Source organism: Anguilla rostrata, chromosome 1 (genome assembly GCF_018555375.3).
Source record: "Anguilla rostrata isolate EN2019 chromosome 1, ASM1855537v3, whole genome shotgun sequence".
Classification (NCBI taxonomy): Eukaryota; Metazoa; Chordata; class Actinopteri; order Anguilliformes; family Anguillidae; genus Anguilla; species Anguilla rostrata.
Genome location: NC_057933.1, coordinates 25815708 through 25836715, shown reverse-complemented (window position 1 = coordinate 25836715; position 21008 = coordinate 25815708). Strand labels below are relative to the sequence as shown.

Sequence of the window (21008 nt, the reverse complement as noted above, 5' to 3'; positions counted from 1 at the left end):
AGTGTGAGTCATTATTCCAGTTCCTCTTCGATCTGTGATGTCATGCACTGTGTCAGCTTCCCGCTCTGTTGCCCCTCCGCTCATCCTTGGCAATGTGAAATACCCCTGTCCCCGCTGCGGAACCCTAATTCAATTATATCCATACACAGTTTTCTGCACTGTGCAGTGTTTCTGAATGCAGGGTGTTCCTAGCAAACCTCTTTGTTAAGGTGATAAATAGCACAAATAAACAAAGCGCTATGTAAGGTTCAGAGTGAAATTTGAGCACAGGCCACTTTTCCCCACTCTCTCTCCATCGAAAATGCATGACTTGGCAAGAATAGAGGGACTGCCATGTTTAGCACTAACTCAGGGTGACTACTCAAACACAAAATGCTGTACCATTATGTCCCACTCACATGTCCTAATTTACGATAAGAGAGAGCTCTTGCTGGGGAAAAAAAAGACGATGGGGAAAGCCTTGAGCAACAGTTATTCCTTATTGCAGTTATTTATTCATTAGTTGCTAAGATTTAGGAAATGTCAGAGCATATGTGAGGACTAAAGTTTGTCTCTCTGTGCCTTCAGAGTTGTGTTTCTGAAAAAGGTGTGTGTCTGTCACTGCGTCATCTCTCACCACGTCTGTTGTGTTTCTGAGGAAGCAGCTGCGGCTCATGGCAGTGGGTGTATCAGTCAGTGAAGTCATTAAGCAAAAGTGATCATTGTCCAACACAATACAAATGAAAGAAACTTCCTAAAAATTCATAGTTGTACTTTTTCATGGCTCCTTTCTTGTTCACATAAGATTTATTGCCTTCTTCTAAACTTATTTGTGCAAATACATTTCAAACATAGTTTTGCTGATCACCTTAAAGTTGTCTTCAGTAAAATATCAATAAAACCTGTATTGCTAGTTTATTCATCTGTTTGTCCAACTAATATATTAATCCTACAAATAGAAATGTAAACATTTCATTGTTCATGTCACTCTTTACAAATTATAAGGCTTCTTATGGTGTAATGAAGTGTTGTCAAGTGGGGTCTAACAAGTAATATGTCTACCTGAAAAGAGACCAGTCACTGATGTACAGTTGAATGAAGGTACCAAAAATCGTTATGTCATAAAGTTATACAGAAGTTATGCATGCTTATCTGTGGCATTTATTTATTTATTCATTTATTTATTTATTTAATTAAGTTATTTTGTTCTCTTGGATTACAGTCCTGTGAGGAAACAAGGAGTGAACTTAGTGAGGGGTTCAATGTTGGCTCCTACTTGGTAGTTAGTTTTAAGGTTGTATTTACTGTAGTTACAGCTTTGGTTCTGTAGCAGTTCAGAGATGTGAGTAGGCATGTGCACATCAACTACACAAGATGATGTTAAACGCCAGAGCTTCAAAAGGTGTGAGATTAGTTTCCTTGACTTTACCCTTGGTCTTTATCTCAGCAAGCTATATCTTGCTGTGTTGTGAGGATGGCGAGGGCAGAACCTCCTGAAGACCTAAGTTACAACAAACAATATTGGCTATCATAGCTCACACAAATGAAACAAGCTCTATTCCAACACAATGCTACCCAATATTGCCTAAATTATTTAATGTAACTTGGCCCTTACTAAGCTGTAACAAGCTGTTGCCATCCCAATGATTCGCCAACCTGAAATATGTAAATTTTAGCCCAGTCATGGAGCCAATCATGAGAGCAGGGTGTAAAACATATATTTTGTAAACATATATTACTCATGAATGAATTCCCAGCAAGCTTGGTTTTCAAATGCAGGCCCTCGCAATGCTGTTTGCAAAAGGGTTGCCATTTTTGTAAACTCATTAAAAGACATGCTCATGATACATGGACCTGACACTCCTGAAATGGGGTCCAGTGTTGTTGTGGAATGTTGTATGTAAACTCTCTCAGGACATTGAGGTTTGCAGTCTCATATGTCGAACCATGCTTTGCTTTATCCAGTACGAAAAACCCTAAACTGAACGAAAAACAGAAGCTTCTGAAATTTAAACGAAACAATAAATAAGATAATTGTGTTTTGTTTAAAAAAAAAAACACCATCTAAACAAGTTTGATCAACAGTTGTGTGGGTTTCCCCCCTTCAATCTGAGAGGGAAAAAAGCAACCAATGCATCATTGTATGATGATAAAATCAATGTTTCCTTTTTGCAGAGACCCCTCCCTGTGTGTCCGATGTTTTAACTAAAATAAAACACTGAAAGCCTGGAACACTTAGCCAGACATATCCCCTGGGCTCCACCTGGATGGCACAGAGGGTTGGCTGCTGTTGCCAGTGTTTGGTCTGACTGCTTTTAAAACAAATAATGAAAATGGACTTCAGCTTCTGTTGGGGAGCAATAAAATAAAATAACTCCCCTTTAAAAACTGAAAATTTAAATGTGTGCAGCTGAGTTGTAATTCTAACTTTGCTCATTGCTGATAGAGAACAGCTGCTGACTGTGTGAATGTGCAGTAGCTCAATTTGAGGTACACCCAGAGCATATCCCCGCTTAGTCACAAAAGGCAGAATTCCCCAAAGCTGAGTCTGGATAACAGGGAGAATATTCTTGTATTGCTAACCCCCAAGAATGAAGCAATGAAACCAGACCAGGATGAATTTGCTGCTTTGTGGTAAGAGTTGATATTGGGTGTACTCTCTGTTCAGTGGTTTTGGCAGTTTTGCTAAAATGAGGAAAGTATTTTCATAATTTTTTTAGGTCTGTGACCTCACTAGAAGGGTCAAAATGAGAATGAGTTTGAGTTTAAAGCGCAAGGCTTGGCTGGTGTGCGCATGCATGTGTTTTGTTTCCACAAAACATCCAATTGTACAATGCTGCCCAATTATGGAATTACTTAAAATGCTAATAATAAACGTTACAATTTGTTATTTCAATTCTGAAACTCATTGGAAAGTGTTAATGCTTTGTACCTCTTGAACTAACAGAGCTTTACTAAGGCCAAGTCTAGATCTACATATTTTTTAAACGTGTCGCTTATAAGTGTAGCCTGCCCTCTACTGACAAGCCCCATTGTTGAATGACTGTACTTGGCTCGGAATGCGTCCTTCAAGTGTGATCTGAATAGCAACTACCCATATAAAGTCGCTTTTATAGCTTTCGGATCGGCTGCTCAAGGGCTCAATGAGCTTTGCAGGTTGATCGAAGGGCTGGTAAACGGTGCACATTAAGTTTACGCCATGTCATTAAAATGTCGCCATGTTCACAGAAATCATGACACATTATCTTCAATTGCACTGTGTTGCTCAAAAGGAGCCGATTCTCGCCTTTGTGTTTCCCAGAGCCATTTGAAATCATTCAATAATTATTTTTTCCACATATCGAGCGTTGGGTTTGCTGCCACATGGGTTCTATTCAATGAACTGTATTTCCGTAGCTTTATTAGCTGAATCTGAGCTTGCGGCTAGGGTTAACTTTACGACATCACTTTCCTTTTCGGCAGTGGCTCTAGTTGCAACAAAACAAGCATGGCGGCCGCGCCGGGTAGCTCAAGAGAAGCAGATGTTTTGGGGGGTAATTCTCAAGGCAAGGATGGCGGAGGGGGTGATACGAGTGTAGCGCCAGAGTCCTCGGTGGGAACGAGTTCTGACCAGAAGCCTGTGTGCCTTATCGTCCTTGGTATGGCAGGATCTGGAAAAACGACTTTTGTACAGGTGAGCAACATTAGCTAGCCAGACTTAGCCTGCTGCTGTTTGGTACAAAGCCTATTAGTCTTTTCAATAATCAAGCCGAATTGTCTCACCGGATATGTGTACCTTCATAATAACTACACTGAGAGACCATTTACAGTGTTGAGGTTACCATCTGATCTTTCGCTCTATGCCAGTCTGCTAGCTGGCTAGCTGAGTTGTCTGTCACTGGACACACTTGACTGTCTAGCTGGCTAAGGTAAGGATAGCTGTTATCCTACCTATCGTACAATAACAGGTGTCAAGTAACGAATACGACTGGCGATGGGCTAGCTTCTTACATCCATTTCGAATAAAATGTGTATTGATGTCAAGTAGACCTAGTTAAAGTATGAAAGTCAATCTATCTTGCTTGTTCTACGTACAACGTGAGTTTTCTGGCGTATGTTGCTTGTTAGCAACAGTTGCCAACCTTTTCCGGTTTAAATGCCAGGTAGTCATTTGATACCAGCAGTATTATTACAGTCAGTTATGTACAACTACGCTCATTTTATGTTTTTTTTAATGTAACTTTTTTGTCCTCTGAATGGGTAGTTGGCACGCGTCTTTTCCTCCTGTCGACCTGACGTTGTCACTGATGCTGGTACTGATGATAATATGATCTAGTTTAATGTTATGGTTACTTTCAGCGTCTCACGGCTCACCTACACGCAAAGAAAAACCCCCCATATGTGATAAATCTAGATCCTGCAGTTCATGAGGTCCCCTTTCCAGCTAACATCGGTAAGCAAGTATTTGAATGCGACCTTTGCACATTTTATAACTGTTCCCTAAGCTGAATGTATAACAAGTTTTGATTTGACGCGTGATGTTTTCTCTCATTACCTTACAGATATCCGTGACACTGTTAACTACAAAGAAGTAATGAAACAATATCCTTTTGTCACCGAAGTCAATGAACAACAGTTTTATTTCAAAACACAAACGTTTTAAAAACGCCAATTTGTTTCCCCTCTTCAGTGTTCCTTTGGAGTAGTTAATGACTCCCCATGAGCAATTTCACCACCTTATATCTATTACAGTTAGTAGTACAGATCACTTTTGCTACTGTTAAGGGGCTTTTATTGGAAGCTTTGCCTCAAGCAAATCTATAGGCGATGCTTTAAAATATTGTATGCATTGTAATGTTAAATTATCTTTGATTTAGTTTATCCAAATGTGCCATCTTATTTAGAACAACTTGGGGGTGGGGGGGTATGTAAATTATATAATGTTCACTGAAACTCTCCTTAACGCAAACTCAGGTATGGCCTCGGTCCAAATGGCGGCATTGTCACCTCACTGAATCTCTTTGCAACCCGGTTTGATCAGGTACAGCCCCTTTCCTGTTAACCAGAAATGACTTGAATGGAAATGTACTTTCCTGCAAGGATATAGAAGTACAATCTCCCTAGTAAATTGTAGGTAATTTTTGCGAACATAGGCTATTATTCTTATATTTAATTGTTTTGAATGTAACCCACTTTCACTTTAAAGGTTTGTATATGTGTGTTTTAGAATAAAAAAAGCTTTATTTTAGCATTTAATGAACGTGCTGTACATTCTGAATTTACTCATCTTGTCCAACAGATGGCATTGTTGTGAAATGTAGTCTTAGCCATCTACAAAGATGTTTGTGGTAGTTAATGTTTTGTTAACCTCTTTTTCAGGTTATGAAGTTTATTGAGAAAAAACAGAATTGTCACCAGTAAGTCTATATATATTTGTTGACATAAGATACTTTCAGTCATATTGGTGTATCTGGCCATCCTTTGGTCTGGGCCTGTTTCTCATGCTTTGCTTTTTAGTTCCAGTGAGGGGCAGAACTTAATGCTACAGGGTACGATCACATTCTAGACAATTCTGTGCTTCCTCAACAGTTTGGGGAAGGCACTTTCCTGTTTCGGCACACAACAAGGTCCATATAGAAATGTTTTTTTCGAAAACGGTGTGGAAGATCTTCATGGAGCCTTGACCTCAAACCCATCCAACACCTTTGGCATCAGTTGGAAAGCCAACTGTGAACCAGGCCTAACTGCCTAATCGTTGCCCGACCTCACTAATGTTCTTCTGGATGAATGGAAGCAAATCCCAGCAGCAATGCTACAACATCTAGTATAAAGCCTTCCACAAAGAGTGGAGGTCGTAATAGCTGCAATGGGTGTACCTGCTCCATATTAATGGCCAAAATTTTAGATGAGTTGTTAGATGTCAGGTGTCCACATACTTTTGGCCAAGTGGTGTATGCCAGCTCTTATGTAGCCTATATAACATTGGGTCTTTTTGGGAATCTTCTGGAGTTTTCTCATCCGCAATCTCTGCCAATAGGTATGTTCTCATAGACACTCCAGGACAGATTGAAGTCTTCACTTGGTCGGCTTCTGGAACCATCATCACAGAAGCTCTGGTATGTTGCCGAAATCGTGCTGAATTTCATACTCTTTTCTATCACAAATAATTGAAAGGAATCCCAAAAGTACGTCTGATCAGTATGAACCCTGCGGTAGGAACCCTCAGTATGTGGCAGGGCTGGAGCATGACGAGGCTTAGTTGTGCTAAATTAGCACAGTTATACTGCATCAGGCTGGTGCAGAATGATAACCGTGTTAATGCAGAGAGGCATCCTGCTGTTACCACAAAGCTTTATGGTGCCAGGCGCCTTGAAGCGATGTTGCACCATTTAAACACGGAGTGATATAATGTGTTATTACAGTCACTTGGTCCCAAGTTTCACAAAAGTAAAAGTAGTACTGTACAATATAATTTTATATTGCACAAAGTGATACAGTTTGATAACTTGTAATGTGAGTACAGAGTGTTGTTATTATAGATTGAGATTGGTAAGTTTAGCTAATACAAAGTGATGTGCTGAGTTAGTATAAATTGACATTTAGAGAAGCTTATATAGAGCCATAAAGACCCATAGAGTGTAACATACTGAATGACTGCATTGCTGTATTGTACTTAGTACTGAGTGACACATGCAGTGTGTTCTCTGCACAGGCCTCCTCTTTCCCCTGTGTGGTGGTGTACGTGATGGATACGTCCCGCAGCGTCAACCCTGTGACATTCATGTCCAACATGCTCTACGCCTGCAGGTTAGCCTCACATCAATCCCACCGTGCCCTGCTGTCGACCTGCTGGATCCCTCAGTATGTGTGAGGGAGGTGGAGAGGGCTTGGCTAGGGTTTGAAAGCTCTGCGAAAATGAGAATTAATTAGTTACTTTCACTTACTGTAGCTGTCAGCGGTTGACCCCTAAGATTTTGTGCAACAGATGGTTTTGTTGAGCATTTGTTGAAAGCAGTTCAAGACCTGCAGAGAACAGAACACTTTTTTAAAGCGCTTAATGTGTGGTCATTGCAAAATTGTACTAAAAGAGGAGTTCAGAAGGTTAGCCACATTTTAATTGGTAAATGCAGCTAGCAAAGCTAGGGCTAAGAATTGGGTTCAAAGCAGCCTAGTAGAAACCCCTCTCTTTACATACACGTGAGTACATGTACAGCACTGTAATGCTGTAAGGGTTAAAGCAGTTAACAGGAATACTTGCCTGTAATGATTGACTGAGAAGTTGTTTCAGGTGATAGTGTCAATGCCACTCTCTCCTGTTTTCTCTGCAGCATTCTGTATAAGACCAAGTTGCCCTTCATCGTGGTCATGAATAAGGTACTGTACAGCCGCTGTCCTCACTTGACCCTGTAACCACGGTAACTGGTCCATTGCCATGGCGAGTCATTTCTTAGCGAGCCTCGAAACTGGCTCTGAGTTTTATGGGTTTTGATTCCCCTTGTATAATACAATTTGTCTGGCACCTCCTGCTACATTGTGAAAAGAAAATGCACAATAAAGCATTTGATTGATCAGTTAGGCCCTTCTGGCCATTGTCGATTAAAGGTGTGTTATGGGGGAAGTTTATTTCACACTGACCGGCGTCACTCTTTGGAGACTTCTTTCTCTCTGATGTTTGACCGTGGGCTTTCCCTGAAATTTATTTTTTTAATATTGTCACTCATTTCTTGGTAACATTGAACCAAATACATTTTTGAGCGAATTAAAGTTGAATTTTATCCAGTTTTCACCTGAACGTATGTACACTGTAGACTTTTTTGTAATGAGATGTTCTAGTATTTTGAAAATGCCACATGAGCTGTATGGCTTTTTAGTAAGATTTGTGATAAGTGCCAGAATTTCACTAAGCCACAGGAAACCAAGCCTTTAATGTTAATGGAATGTGCACAAAATACTCATTGTAAGGGTGTGAATGCATTTGACCATATATGGTTGTTAATATTTTTTTCATTAGTTAAACAAATTATTTGTAAAATTGTTTATTCCTGTGTGGAAAATGAAGCTATTGAAAGTAGTGTAGTATTTTTTTTAAAGGTGACCTAGGTGAATGGTAAGTTAATCAGGAAGAGAACCCAGGTAGAAATCATTCCAGATTTGATAAAGATACCTGTAAAGGTTTCTCTCCGTCTACTCTTTCTGCACTCCAGACAGACATAATCGATCACAGCTTTGCGGTGGAGTGGATGCAGGACTTTGAGTCTTTCCAGGATGCGCTGAACCAGGAGACCTCCTACGTCAGCAACCTGACCCGGTCCATGAGCCTGGTTCTAGATGAATTCTACAATAACCTGCGGGTAAGATGAATGGAGTCCCACCCCTAGAATAGCATCCCAGCATAGAGCATAGTCCCACCCCCAACCAAATGGCATAGTATTATTGACTGTAACTGCCAACCCATTAATGAATGAATTTGGAAGTGATAAGTATTATCAGAATTCAGGGGCTCTTGTGTGGCTCATCCAGCTAAGACGTTGTCGCAGTGTGCGGACGCACCCTGGTTTGTCGTATTGGATCCTGTCTGTGCCAATGCCCACACTGGCTGGCAGTCCCCTGGGGGGGTATGTATGTAATTGGCTGTAATGCCCCCCAGGGCGGGTGTGTTTTCAATTGATCGAGCACCTGACCTCTGCCTACATCAGCTGCACTTGAAATGCACTCCTCAGACAAGCTGACTACTGCGGAGAGAAGAGAAGCAGCAGCAGCTGTTATCACTCGCTTCAGGCCATGCGTGCTGTTCTCTCACAAACCGGTGGAGAATGCTGGAGCGATGAGAACGGCCAGCAAATTCAATCCTACATTTCACACTGGGAGCAATTTTAAAGAATCCGAGTTGCTACATTTGTTAAAAAAAGGAAATGAACATTGATGCAGCTGATTAGGTTTGTGTGTGTTGTTTACTTGTAGTATCTGCAAAAGTAAGTGTAAAAAGAGGGTTTTTAAAAAAACGAAGCGACCAGTCGTTGCATCTGCGTGCAGAGTCGTTCAGTGTGTCGGAGCCGCTCGGTGTGTCAGTGTGTCGGAGTGTCGGTCCGCGCTCGGCTGTGCCCCCCTCACAGCGGGCGTTCGGTCACGCGCACCTCGTCTTCTCCCCCGCAGGTAGTGGGCGTGTCTGCGGTCACAGGAACTGGGCTAGATGAGCTGTTTCATCAGGTGTCTGAAGCCGCGAAGGAGTACGAGACGTGAGTGGCCTTTTCACTTTAAAGCCCTTTGAAATGACTACTTTAGCTGAGCCCCCCCCTCCCCCCGCATAATGTTAAGTGCCAGGTAGAATTAGGGAAGGTCTCTGCTGTCTGTAGTTGACAGCAGAGATTGAGTGTTTCTCCCAGATTGTTATTATTTTTGGCTGGACTGCGAACAGCGGGGCTAGCCCTACAAACGCGAATGTCTGTGACTGAGTGACTGAGTGATGAAGTTACACCATTGGTCGGCAGAGTTATGAAGTTACACCATAGGTCGGCTGGATCACGTGTGTTAGGTCCAGCCATATACTAGGTTTTAACCTGGTCTTGTTTAAATGTAAGGTCTGTTGTATAAAGCTGCACTCTTAACATTTATCGTGGAACTTCAGTGAAAAATCTCAAAACAAAGCATGAAGATATTATTTTAAAATGCTAAGGAGTGTTTTCTATGCATTGCTTATTTTGTGGTTATGTTTCTCGTAGATTCAGCAGAAATTCCCTGCAAAACCTTTTGCCTTTTTTTTTTATTTATAAGAAAAAATAACACAATTGTAGTTTTAAAAAAAAAGGTTATTCATGTATCTGTCCAGAAAGAGGTTTTTTTTAACAATATCTAAGCAAATTAAGACAAATGTTATGAGATAAATAAATCAGAATTGCAGGTGGGAACTTACCATAGGTAGTATAGGACAGTGATAGGCTGATAGGACATGTTTTTGAAACAAGGTGGCCCTTGGAGACCAGTGTCTCCAGTGCTAACAGTTGAGTGTGTCGATTTTACCTTACCTGCCTACCTATGAAAGAGAACTTGCCTTATGATGCACGCAAACATCTTCAAACTTATCAGTTTCCGCACTGTTAGCGCTTTAGCTAAGTTGCAAGCTAGTATTACCAGTGACTGGTGATTTAATTAAAGTTGTGGCAATAACACAATAACAGGCTAAATTGTGGAGGTTTGATTTTGTATATAGGTTATTAATAGAGACACACACAGCTACATTTTATCTGTTAAATTATCGTTAATTGCGATGTTGTACTCTAATGACAGGTGAAATTTAGAAAGTTATATTTCCATGATAAAATTGTATTTAAGTGTTGATGGAGTTGCTAACATTTCTGTATTTTGATGTTGTTTCAGAGAACTGTCATTGCTTTCCTGTTGCACTTGTACTTGTTTCAGAGAACAGTCATTGCTTTCCTGTTGTATGGAGTGTGCTCTACAATTATGTGCTGCAGTACTAAAACCCCTCTTATTTTTTTTTCATCTTTTCTTTCACTCCTGAGGAATGATCGTTTATCCCCTGGTCTGGTGTGCCAGTAGTCAAGACTGAGTTTTTTGTGTGTAGTTGCAGTAGTGAGGCCCAGCACCACTTTTCTTGATCAGAAACGTTGTTATATAGATATCAAGAAAAGCAGTTAAAATGAGCTTTCTCCCCCAGGAACAATATCCTCAGTATTACCCAGTTAGAGGCACCAAGAGATTCTGTGAAAACGTTACATTGGGGTGGTTTATGTTGATGTTCCATGAGCAGAGGAAGTGGAGACAGACGTATCGGTACAATGTTTCAAGGAACTCTTCAGAATTTATTTCTTCTCTCTCGCTCTCACATACGCACGGACTTACTCAGCAAGCAGAGAGTCTCTATATTGGCTCTAGAACGTTTCATGGAACTCTTCAAACTTAATGGCTCGAAAATTGATTTAACTTTATTTTTACTGTCTCTCTCCTTTTATTTCTTTCTCTGTTATGCCCCGTAGCAGTATTTATAAAGACTGGTGTAGAGGATCAGATCTCTTGAACTTCCCCTGAACTCCTCTTTTACTCTGGCAAGCATAACGGTCCCTGGTTTCCAAATAAAAAGCTTCATGCATGGAAGCGTTTGAACTCCAGCAATGGGTTTCCTTGTCAGCCAAACTTCTGGAGTTTGATGTGCCTCGAGACATTTGGGCAGACATGATGCATTTCAGGATCCATATTTTACATTATTAAAAGCTTGGTCATTGTCTCTGCATGCACGCCTGAAATTTGATGTTTGAGCTTCCAGAGAAACCAATAACATTATTTTCCCCTTTTAGGGAATACCGGCCAGAATATGAGAGACTTCACAGAGAACTGGTAATTGTTATAATTGTTTCACAGTTGTGATAAAGTTGTGAGTCTGTTTATGGATTTACTAAGCTTTTGCTGTGAGCTTTTGGAGAAAATGAAAGACTTAATTGCTTGCTTGTGCAGTGAACCATCCCACAGTTGTAACCTAATTCACATTAATATCCACATCAGGGCTCCTGTCATAGTGCCCAATAAAAATGCAGTGTTGATGTAAAGCTCAAAATAAGAGTTGATATAGGGCTTTTAAAATTCGGAGATTGAAGCCTTGGTGCAGTGTTCAGCCCTTCTGTTTTGAACATACGTATGTGCCCTATTTAAATCCATACAATGAGCCCCTAATGCGCTGAACTATGATCACAAATTTTGATATATGAACGCATGCCTGTGTGTCTGGTACAGCCATGAGAGTGTACATAATAGTCTGTCCACCCCTCCCACCCCCCATAGAGTGAAGCTCAGAGCAAGAAACAGCGGGAACAGCTGGATCGCTTACGGAAGGACATGGGCGAGGTTTCCATGGAAACCCCTGCACCCGTAGGTGAGCGTGCCCCTGCCCATCGGCAGCAGTCGTTGGGACGGCCAGCTTACGGCTGCCGGGCAACAGCCGTTCACCTCCATTGCGGCTCAGTGTTTTTGGGGCCCGTGTCACCATTTCCATTTGGTCTCGCTGTTTTTGGGTTGACTGTACCGTACTGGTGGCCTTTCGCAGAAGCCTCGGACCTCGCGGGCCCCAGCGACCTCATTTTCATGCGGGGGAACCCCGACGAGGAGGAAGAGGAGACGGTCGACAGCGACACGGACGACATCGACCACAGCGGTGAGCGCAGTCCCGAGCGCTTTACGGCAACCCCGCGGTCGTTACGGGCGTGCCTTTCCGATGCGGTGACATTTTAATGTTCTTCAGCTCCGGAGGAGGTTTTTTTTTTTCTTTCTTTCATTCAAAAGCCTACAGTTTTTAATTTCCTGGCGCTGCATGAAACTCCGGATCTTTCTGTGTAAATAATGACTCACCGCAGCGACATCTGTGCTCACACTGTCAATGCCTCTCTGGAAAAAGAATTGTATCAATGAATTATTTCAGTGTGTGCAGGGTTCTCAGGCTCTCCTTCAGGAGCTCAAAATTTTTGTCAAATACTGGTCCACCGGTCTGATTGCATTGACGGTGCTGGCACAAGTAGCATGTTCCATGTGGTTGTAAATGGCACCCGTATTGCATAGCAGTTTCCTTTACGGAGGTGAGTATATGGGTAGGAGGATTCCATCCAGTGCGCTTGTAGTAAAACCTGGAATGATAAGATATAAGATAAGATATACTTTTATTGAACCCCATGGGGTAATTTTGAATGAACTGCTAGACATTTAGAGTGCTGTTTGCACCCCTGGTGTCTTGTTTCACATTGGGCATCCTCTTCCTGGCTGCTGAATCATCGGTTGAAAATCTCGAAAGCTTTTAGGCAAAACCACCTGCTAATTGAGTCCCAAAAGTCTGGACTTGCAGATCGTTAGATGTCATCCAGAGTTCTCACAGTTCATTAGGTCCTACAGTTAAAGTTGGAGGATGGCTTTGTCCCTGGTTCCTCTTCCTGATTGTTTCTCAGAAGGTTTCCAGAGCTTCAGAACCAGCTGTTTGGCCTGTTGAAACATGTTAAAGTTTTTTGTGCGGCGATGGACTGTGCGGTTCGGGTTGAGTCTGGACTTCACCAGTATGAAATGGGAATTGCAGAGTGAAAAAGTAGGGGTTTGCCAGTTTCATTTCAGATGATGCGTGTGTTGGTGTGCAGCTCTTGCGAATTAAAAGCGGAAAATGTAGCACGGTGACACGATTTACTGTTGCATTGGGGCCTTCCAACAGTTGGCTTATTTTTCTTGCAGGTGGTCATCCATCTGCCTTATATTTGTGAGACTGTGTTGTTGGTATTTCAGGCTACTCTTCTAACTTAGCTCTCTCTCTCTCTCTCTCTCTTTCTCTCTCTCTCTCTCTCCAGTCACGGAGGAGAGCAAGGAGGCAACCGCGTTTGGGAACTTTCTGAAAGAGAGGAAGACGGTGATGGAGGTGCGCAGTAGGAAACAGCAGTGACACCCTGACCCCTGACCCTGGATCGGAGATCGTCTGTCGCGACCCTCTCTGCCTGCACCAGCGGTCCCTGCGGTGGGACGCAGGTCGGCGAAATGAAAGAGGGGCTGGCTGTAAAAGGGGCGTGGTTTCATGTATAGGCCCCTCCCCTTCTCTGTGCATGTTTCACTGATATGACCACCTGCACACGGACACTGTGACTATAGGGAAATAGCCGTTTTTGTATCATAGTGAGCAACTGAGCTCCTGTGCGTATGGTGATTATAGGGGAAATGTAACCGTTTCTCTTGATTTGAAGGAGCAATCCTGTGGCTTTTCCGTCAACTTAAATTTCACAAATGTACTGCTCATTGAAAAATAAATAAATAAATAACTTTTTTTAGCAGCATTCCTGGAAAAAATTCATTGCTTGTAGCCAATGCACGTCTCTCTATTCATAAAGACATTATTTTTCCATGGTATTGTTTTCTTTTGAAAAGCATACACATTGTGCTATTGTAACTGTGTACTCGCTTGCGGGAGCCTGTATGTTCACGAGAAAGGAGATTTCATTCTTCCTTGCCTGTCTTCATGATGATTTATATAAAAGCTGTGGTCATGCACAGAAGCCCTGGTTCAGTGTCTCTCTGTGAGCGACTGCGTGGGTGAGAGCAGTGGGCTGCCAGAGCTGTTGTGTGCCATATGTCCGTGGCGCGGTCTGGAAATACCAGGTTCTGTGCCCGGCTCCATCTGCCACGCAAGTGCCGCTTCGCTCCCACACATCCAGAACATTCTAAACGGCAGTACCGCTGGACCAAGTCCATGTCACGTCTCCTCTTCTCAATGAACGCCCACGCGGTACCTGTGCGCTTCAGTCACAGTGCTGCCGGATAGGCTGCCCTCAGCACCGTACGGTTATCGATGTTCCAGTACTTATGCAGCATGACCTACAGATCCATTATGCAGCTGGATGTCTGTGGAAGTCGTTGTGATGACATAAGTTTTCTCAGAAGTGAATCGCATTTCATTTTGTTGCTAGGGTAGATCTGGTGGTAGCCTGCTACATTTACTTAATGCAATTTTTTTATTTATTTATTTTTTTTTTTTTGTGTCATTGTGGAATGCAAGAGGCTGACCTGTGTTTGTTCTGTGTTCGTGTGTGTGTGTGTGTGTGTGTGCACGTGCGCGTGCATATGTGGGCGTGCGTGTCATTGGGTGCAGTTAGCTGGAGATGTAGTTGTGCATCTGTCAATGCGGGGAAGAATAAGAAAGCATTTGACCGCAAAATGAAAAAAAAAGTGTGTAACCCATTTTCAGTGGATACTATACAGAACATTTTTTCTGCATAAGATACATAATTTCAATGCTAATATAGATTGCTGGCCACGCCGCTGAAAGAATTACACGGATGTACACTTGATGTGGGCTAAACAAAAAAATGTGCACGCTGTGTCAGCTGGCAGGTCTTTAGGAAGAGCGGCCCGACAGCCGGCGTGTAGCGCTTAGCGCGGGCGAAGCGCCGGAGCAGCCGCGCGAGTGAGTCACGCCGCGGTGGCATTTAACGCCGCGGCGCTCCTCACGCCTTCCCGTGGGCCGCCGACCGCGCCGGCGCCGCGCACACTCATCATCCGAGACAGGGAAATGTCAGAGACGGGGCTGGCGCGGGGAAATGGGCACATTCGCAGCCGAAAATGTCAAAACCGCCCTCGTCAGTTCGCGTGTGGTTAAATCGCACTTTCTTAGCTTTTATTTGTGGGTATTTTTGATATATTTAGCTTTCACCTTGTAGAAATTGCAACACTTTTTATGCATAGTCCCCTCCATTTCAGGACAACTTAATGTTTAGGACAAATGGCTTTTAAAGGTGTTTCTGATCTGTCTGGTGTGCACAATTGCTTCCTTAGTGCAGGTATGAGAGGGCTTACAGTATCTAAGATAAGATATACTTTTATGGAACCCCGTGGGGTAATTTGCCCTCTGCATTTGACCCATCCTAGTTACTTAGGAGCAGTGAGCAGCCACAGTGCAACGCCTGGGGACCAACTCCAGTTCTGCGGCCAGTGCCTTGGTCAAGGGCAACTGCACGAGCGCACCTAACATGCATGTCTTTGAGTGTGGGAGGAAACTGGAGTACCCAGAGTAAACCCACGTGAACACGGGGAGACCATGCAAACTCCACGCAGACAGGATCCAGCTGGACCTGGATTCGAACCCAGAACCTCCTCCTTGCGAGGCAACAGTGCTGACCACTATGCCACCGTGCTCGCCCATCTTGATTCTATGCTTTTAATCGCCTTTGGAGTCTGCTATTGGCATTTGTCTACATGAGGACCAGGTTATGCAAGCAAAAGTCAAGGAAGCCATTATGATGCTCAGAAATAAGAAAGAGACTGTTTGAGGCATTAGCCGAACCTTAGGATTACCAAAATGAACTGTTTGGAACATCATTAAGAAGACAGAAAGCACCTGTGAGCTCGGTAACCACTAAGGGCCTGGTAGGCTGAAGAAGACCAGTAAATAACTGAAGAATTCTCTCCATGATGCAGACAAACCCCTAAACACCTGTCCTATGGATCAGAAGCACTCTTCAGGAAGCAGGTGAGGATGTTTCAGTGACCACTGTTCATAGAAGACTTCACTAACAGAACTACAGAAGCTACACTGCAAGATGCCACTGAAAAAGCAGGATGGCCAGGTAACAGTTAGCTAAAAGGTACCTAAAAAAATCCTGCAGAGTTCTGGAAAAAGCCTTTTGGACAGATGTGGCCAAGATTGACTTGTATCAGAGTGATTGCAATAAAAACGTGGAGGCCAAAAGGAATTGTCCAAGAAAGCACCCCGTCCTCATCTGGGTGTTATGGTTCGGGGCATGTATGGCTGCCATAGATGTTGTCTTGATTAATGATACAACTGCTGATAGTATGCATTTTTAAGTGTACAGAAGCATCTTGCCTGCTCATGTTCAATCAAATGCCTAGCTAGCTAGTTCATTCTGTCTGTGTGAAATTTGAAGTTGTGCAGAGGAAGTACCTTTCTGTTTCAAATGAAAATCTGTTGGATTTGGAACTAGCTTTGAGCTTGATTCCAAAGATCAATGTTTTGCTTAACATGCTTGTGCTGCTTGAATATTCATTTAACAAATGATATATTAAGTCGATGGACTACAATCTGGCTACAAATCTGGCAGATTTTCAGACTGTCATTTCTATCTTGTCATTTTCTCCACTGTTTCTTGTATGCCTTTTGCCAAATGAGCATCTCTGACCAGATAGCCTCCATTGAAAACCCTTATTTCCAGTGTGCTTTGCTGCTCGTGGAAATCTCCGTAGGGTCCCCTAAAGCAATCAGGATTCATGAGACGCATCTTAATGAGTACACAGCTAACACAATGGCTGCTAAAATAGCATATATAGGGCACCACGTCGGCAATCTCACTGAGCTCAATCTCAATCTCACCCATGTAGGATGGATGTTCAGGAACTGAGCCCATAATGCGGAGATAACCTAATGGGAAGTGAATATTTTGAGCTATGCTGGCCAGAGTCTACAAAGGAAATGAATAATGCAGTATTTACTGCGCATAGCCTGTGATGAGGTAGCCTGTTCTCCGGCACGGAATTCGCTCAGATGCTACTCTCCTTCACGAGGGACAAAACAAATTAAAGTGGCAGACGCTCAGTCTTTTTCAGAAAATGTGGAATTGTTTAATTTGTATTAAAGTGCTGTTCCAATAGTTGCAGTGGATATTTCTTTATTTGAAAATTTTTCTGCATAAAATTGATCCTTAAGACTTATTACACGGGTTCACACACCTCAATGAATTATTCATTGCGCTGTGCTGTTCTGGTGAGTGATCGATTGCTGCTAGGAGTGAGATCACCGTGGTATACAGAGAATTTACGCTGTGCTCCTGCGTTGCGGGTGTGCGACAGAAAGGGGCGCGCTTTGTGATGTTTATGGTCTTGTTTTTCGACTCCTGGTCACACCTCATCAGCGGGGTCATCGTGACCCTGTGCTGCAGTCCGAGCTCAATAATGACTGCTGCGGTGCTTTTGGTCCTCCCCCTAGCTAAGCAACACGCTCCATCAGTGGAGCGAAGCACATGACACCCTGCTAATGACTGGTCACATGGGCCTCGTTATGGAAGCGTTGTTTATCTTTTCACAAACAAAAAGGACTCCATTCCCCCTTAGATGTCTATATATCCATTACTTTCTCAAATACGGTTATGCTGATGATTATGATGCTGATGATGGTGATGGTATTGAAGATTATTATTATTATTATTATTATTATTATTATTATTATTATTAATAGAAGCACTTAGTAATGCTAGTATTAGTAGAAATGCCTGGTAATTGGAACCTTTCTAGTTTTTGTCATTTGTTTCCCTTTTTAAATGGCCTTATATTCCACCTGATATGATGCGCATTGCACAGTATTTGCTTTGTGTCACTGTTGCTGGTGCTTTCCCTGCGGATGCAAGGAAGGCAAAAGAAAACCACACTGCTGTATTCGTGCAGCAGCATCTGCAGAGCACGTCTAGGCCAGGATAGAGCTGAGGGGGCTGTCCTGATTGGCCAGAAATGACATCATTGGAGTGCTGCTTGGGTGATGAGGCTTACCTTGCAAGCACATTGTTTCCCTGCTCTCTGTCTCCCCCTCTCTCTCCCTCCCTCCGTCTCTTCCTCCCTCCTCCCCTCCCAGGACGGTTTAGGTCATTGTGTTTTGGCAGTTCATTCGTGTAGCGGGTCTCCGCGCCACTCCCGCAGGGGCCAGTGCGGCCCCGGAGGTTTCGGGGAGGCCAGAGGAGGCAGCAACCCGGGGGCAGGGGAAGGAGGGGAGGGGCAATCTCTCGACATTACCCTTCTCCCTCTTTCTTTTATCCCCCTCTTGCAGCTATCCTCCCCTCCCTCCTGCCCGTGTTCCGCCTCTTTCTCTCGTTCTCTGGAGGCGCGGTGTAGGAGGCTGGCCGGTCTCACGACTCTCCCTCTAGCAGACAGCTGGATGACATCATCTGGGCTGTGTGATCAGAATAGCAGATGAGGAAGGTCATGTGTGCATGAGGGGTGCCCTCCCTCCCTCCCTCCCTCCCTCCCTCTGCAGCTCATCTCCAGTGCGGAGCCGATGCTAAAGCGACTGTCCCTGTTCTCTCCTTGGTCTGTCTCCTGTCCCGTTGCCCATGGCGACACCGGCTCTTCCTCCCGCTCTCTCCCAGGCCCGCGCTTTCTGCATTGCGACATCACGATATTTAAGAGCCGGATGAGCAGCGCTTATTTTGACCAGCGCTCTCAGTCGCCGCAGCAGTGGCAGCAGGAAAACCTTGATTGCGATCCTTAATCTTAATCTTAGTGTCATTATTGCTTCTCTATATTGATCATGCTGCTCTCATCATTCTGCATCTGGCCGCATTATTAGATTTCCGCTTGTCCACATGTATTTTGACTTATTTATGGACAGTTAGCGCAAACATCGGATTAGTGCTTCATGAGTCACTTTTGCATGATGTCATCCCCAGAAGTGCTGGAAGTCATGAGTCCTTGCAGAAATGCTGTATGCTCTTTGGGGGCCAGAAAGAGCACTCAATGTTTCGTTCCCGCCAAATGGGTTACTGTTCCGAGTATTGTACCGTGTAATTTTCTGCTCTCGGCTTCTCGCTCGTTTCCCAGCGACAGAATGGGTTTCTGAGTTCACGGATGCCGTTGGTTCCTTTTGTAGTCTCACTTGGTAAAGAGACCTTGGAGCTAAAGCAGCAAAGGAACAGACAGAGTTCACCCCCACAAAAGTATTTCACACACACACACAAAAAAAAATAAAATCAAAAAGGAAAATATTTGTAAGGTAAACCTCTGTCAAAGAATTTCCTCAACTATGCCTGCCTTTAGGCAGTGCCTGTTTGTGTGTGGCACATTTGCTCGACAGATTCATCCCCCACAGTGAGTCACCATTGAATGTGACACGTACAGAAGATTAATGTGTGGTGACATATCCACCTCTTTCTGTGCATGATGTTCCCCCGTCCCTTCACCTGCAGACTGCAGACCTCCGGAGAGCTTCCCCCAGTCTTCCAGCTTCACCTTTAAAGCATAATGTGGGTTATATTTAAGAATTTCATGCTCAAAATCGACGAACGACAAATTAGATTAAATAAATTGACGTTATTTATTTTTCAATAATTTTGATCCTTGTAAGAATTATATCCCTTTTCATACGTAGTCCCCCACTTTAGAGGAGCATACAGTGAGTAATAGAACAAATTAACATAATCTGAAATAAAGTAATCATATTTAGTACTTGGTTGCAAATCCTTTGCGTTCGATGATTGCCTGAAGTCTGTGGCCCATTAATATCACTAGGTGCTGGATAGGTTTCCTGTTGATGTTCCGCTCAGCCTGTACTGCAGCCATCTTCAGTTTCTGTTTGTTTCTAGGGTGTTTTGCCTTCGGGCTTATCTTCAGCCAGTGAAACGCATATTCAGGACAGATGATTGACTTGGCTAGTAACGAACATTCCACATTTTGGCTCTAAATTCCTTTGTTGCTATACTGTAGCAGTATGTTTGTGTCCTTGATCTGCTGCAAGGTGAAGTGCCTTCCAATGAGTTTTGGGACATTGGTTGGATCAGAGTCGATGTTTATGCACACTTCAGAATTAATCCTGCTGCTGCCCTCTGTAGTTACATCATTGGTGAATACGAGTGAGCCAGTTCCAATGCAGCCGTACATGCTCAAGCCATAACACTACCTCCACCATGTTGCAAAAATGGGGGGGTGGGGGTGGGGTGGGGGGGGGGGCCTTGATTAGGATTATGAACAGTTCAATTCTTTCTCTAATCTCCACACTTTCCTCATTCCATCACTTAGATATAGGTTAATATTCATTTCAAAAGTGCTTAAGAAGTTGCTTCAGAACTAATGTTATGTACTCTGTATGGCAGTCAGTCTTTGACACATCTATGCCAACATCCTGGTGATCTTTATCTGTTTGACAGTTGAGAAAGGGGTTTTCTGACTCTGACTCCCCCCCACCCATGCAGAGAAGTGGAAAGATACTTGAAATGTCAGTGATTTTTGTTTTAGCAAGTTATGGTAATAATAGCAGAAGGAGCCATCTGTGGACTCAGGTAATAATAGCGTAAGGAGCTTTCTGGATATTTCTCTTCAGAAGCTTGGAACAAAAATAACTTCTGTTTAAGGCTCCAAATAGTTATTCATGGATGGTGCTCATAATGGATCTGTGTAAATGAGTGAATCCATTGGGGAAAACTGGAAAACTACCAGCGAAACAGATGGGGGAGCTTTGAAGAGCTGTTGACAGACTGTTCAAACATTTCCCGGCTTTGTCGGCTAGACGAGCACACGGGCTGGAGCGAATGTTCCACCCTTATCTTGGCTTCGGTGAGACAGGCCAAGCTGCGAGGACAACAGACAGATCCTTGCATTTTAGATGTTGCTCCAAAAAAAATTCTAAATTAAAAAAAAATCAGCAGAAAAAAGCTTAATCTGCTTCCGCTTGCTTAATCTGCTTCCACTTGTGCAAAAATAATATTTCACATTGAACGGCTTACTGAGCAAAATTCAGTTCTTCGGTGGTTATATTTTTCCTTGTTTTGAGAAGACATAAGAGCGTATTTGCATAATTGTGCCAGGGT

General features: G+C 43.2%; 1 protein-coding gene across 1 annotated transcript; it reads left to right on the top strand.

Annotated features, from left to right (window-relative positions):
- The first annotated feature begins 2563 nt into the window (after positions 1 to 2563).
- On the top strand, positions 2564 to 13766 carry gpn1 (GPN-loop GTPase 1). Its single transcript, XM_064331945.1, has 15 exons — positions 2564 to 2613; positions 3442 to 3652; positions 4318 to 4411; positions 4521 to 4560; positions 4933 to 4999; positions 5338 to 5375; positions 5996 to 6074; positions 6671 to 6765; positions 7287 to 7332; positions 8163 to 8309; positions 9112 to 9194; positions 11271 to 11310; positions 11752 to 11842; positions 12014 to 12121; positions 13290 to 13766. The coding sequence occupies exons 1-15, from the start codon at positions 2579 to 2581 to the stop codon at positions 13379 to 13381; spliced, it is 1266 nt and encodes a 421-aa protein (XP_064188015.1). The 5' UTR covers positions 2564 to 2578; the 3' UTR covers positions 13382 to 13766.
- Positions 13767 to 21008: the final 7242 nt, after the last annotated feature.

Coding starts and splice junctions, on each gene's coding strand:
- gpn1 (XM_064331945.1), top strand. CDS start 2,579: ATGAAACCAGACCAGGATGAATTTGCTGCTTTGTG. Junction 5,000..5,337: donor TTGCAACCCGGTTTGATCAG/GTACAGCCCCTT, acceptor CCTCTTTTTCAG/GTTATGAAGTTTATTGAGAA. Junction 5,376..5,995: donor AAAAAACAGAATTGTCACCA/GTAAGTCTATAT, acceptor CTCTGCCAATAG/GTATGTTCTCATAGACACTC.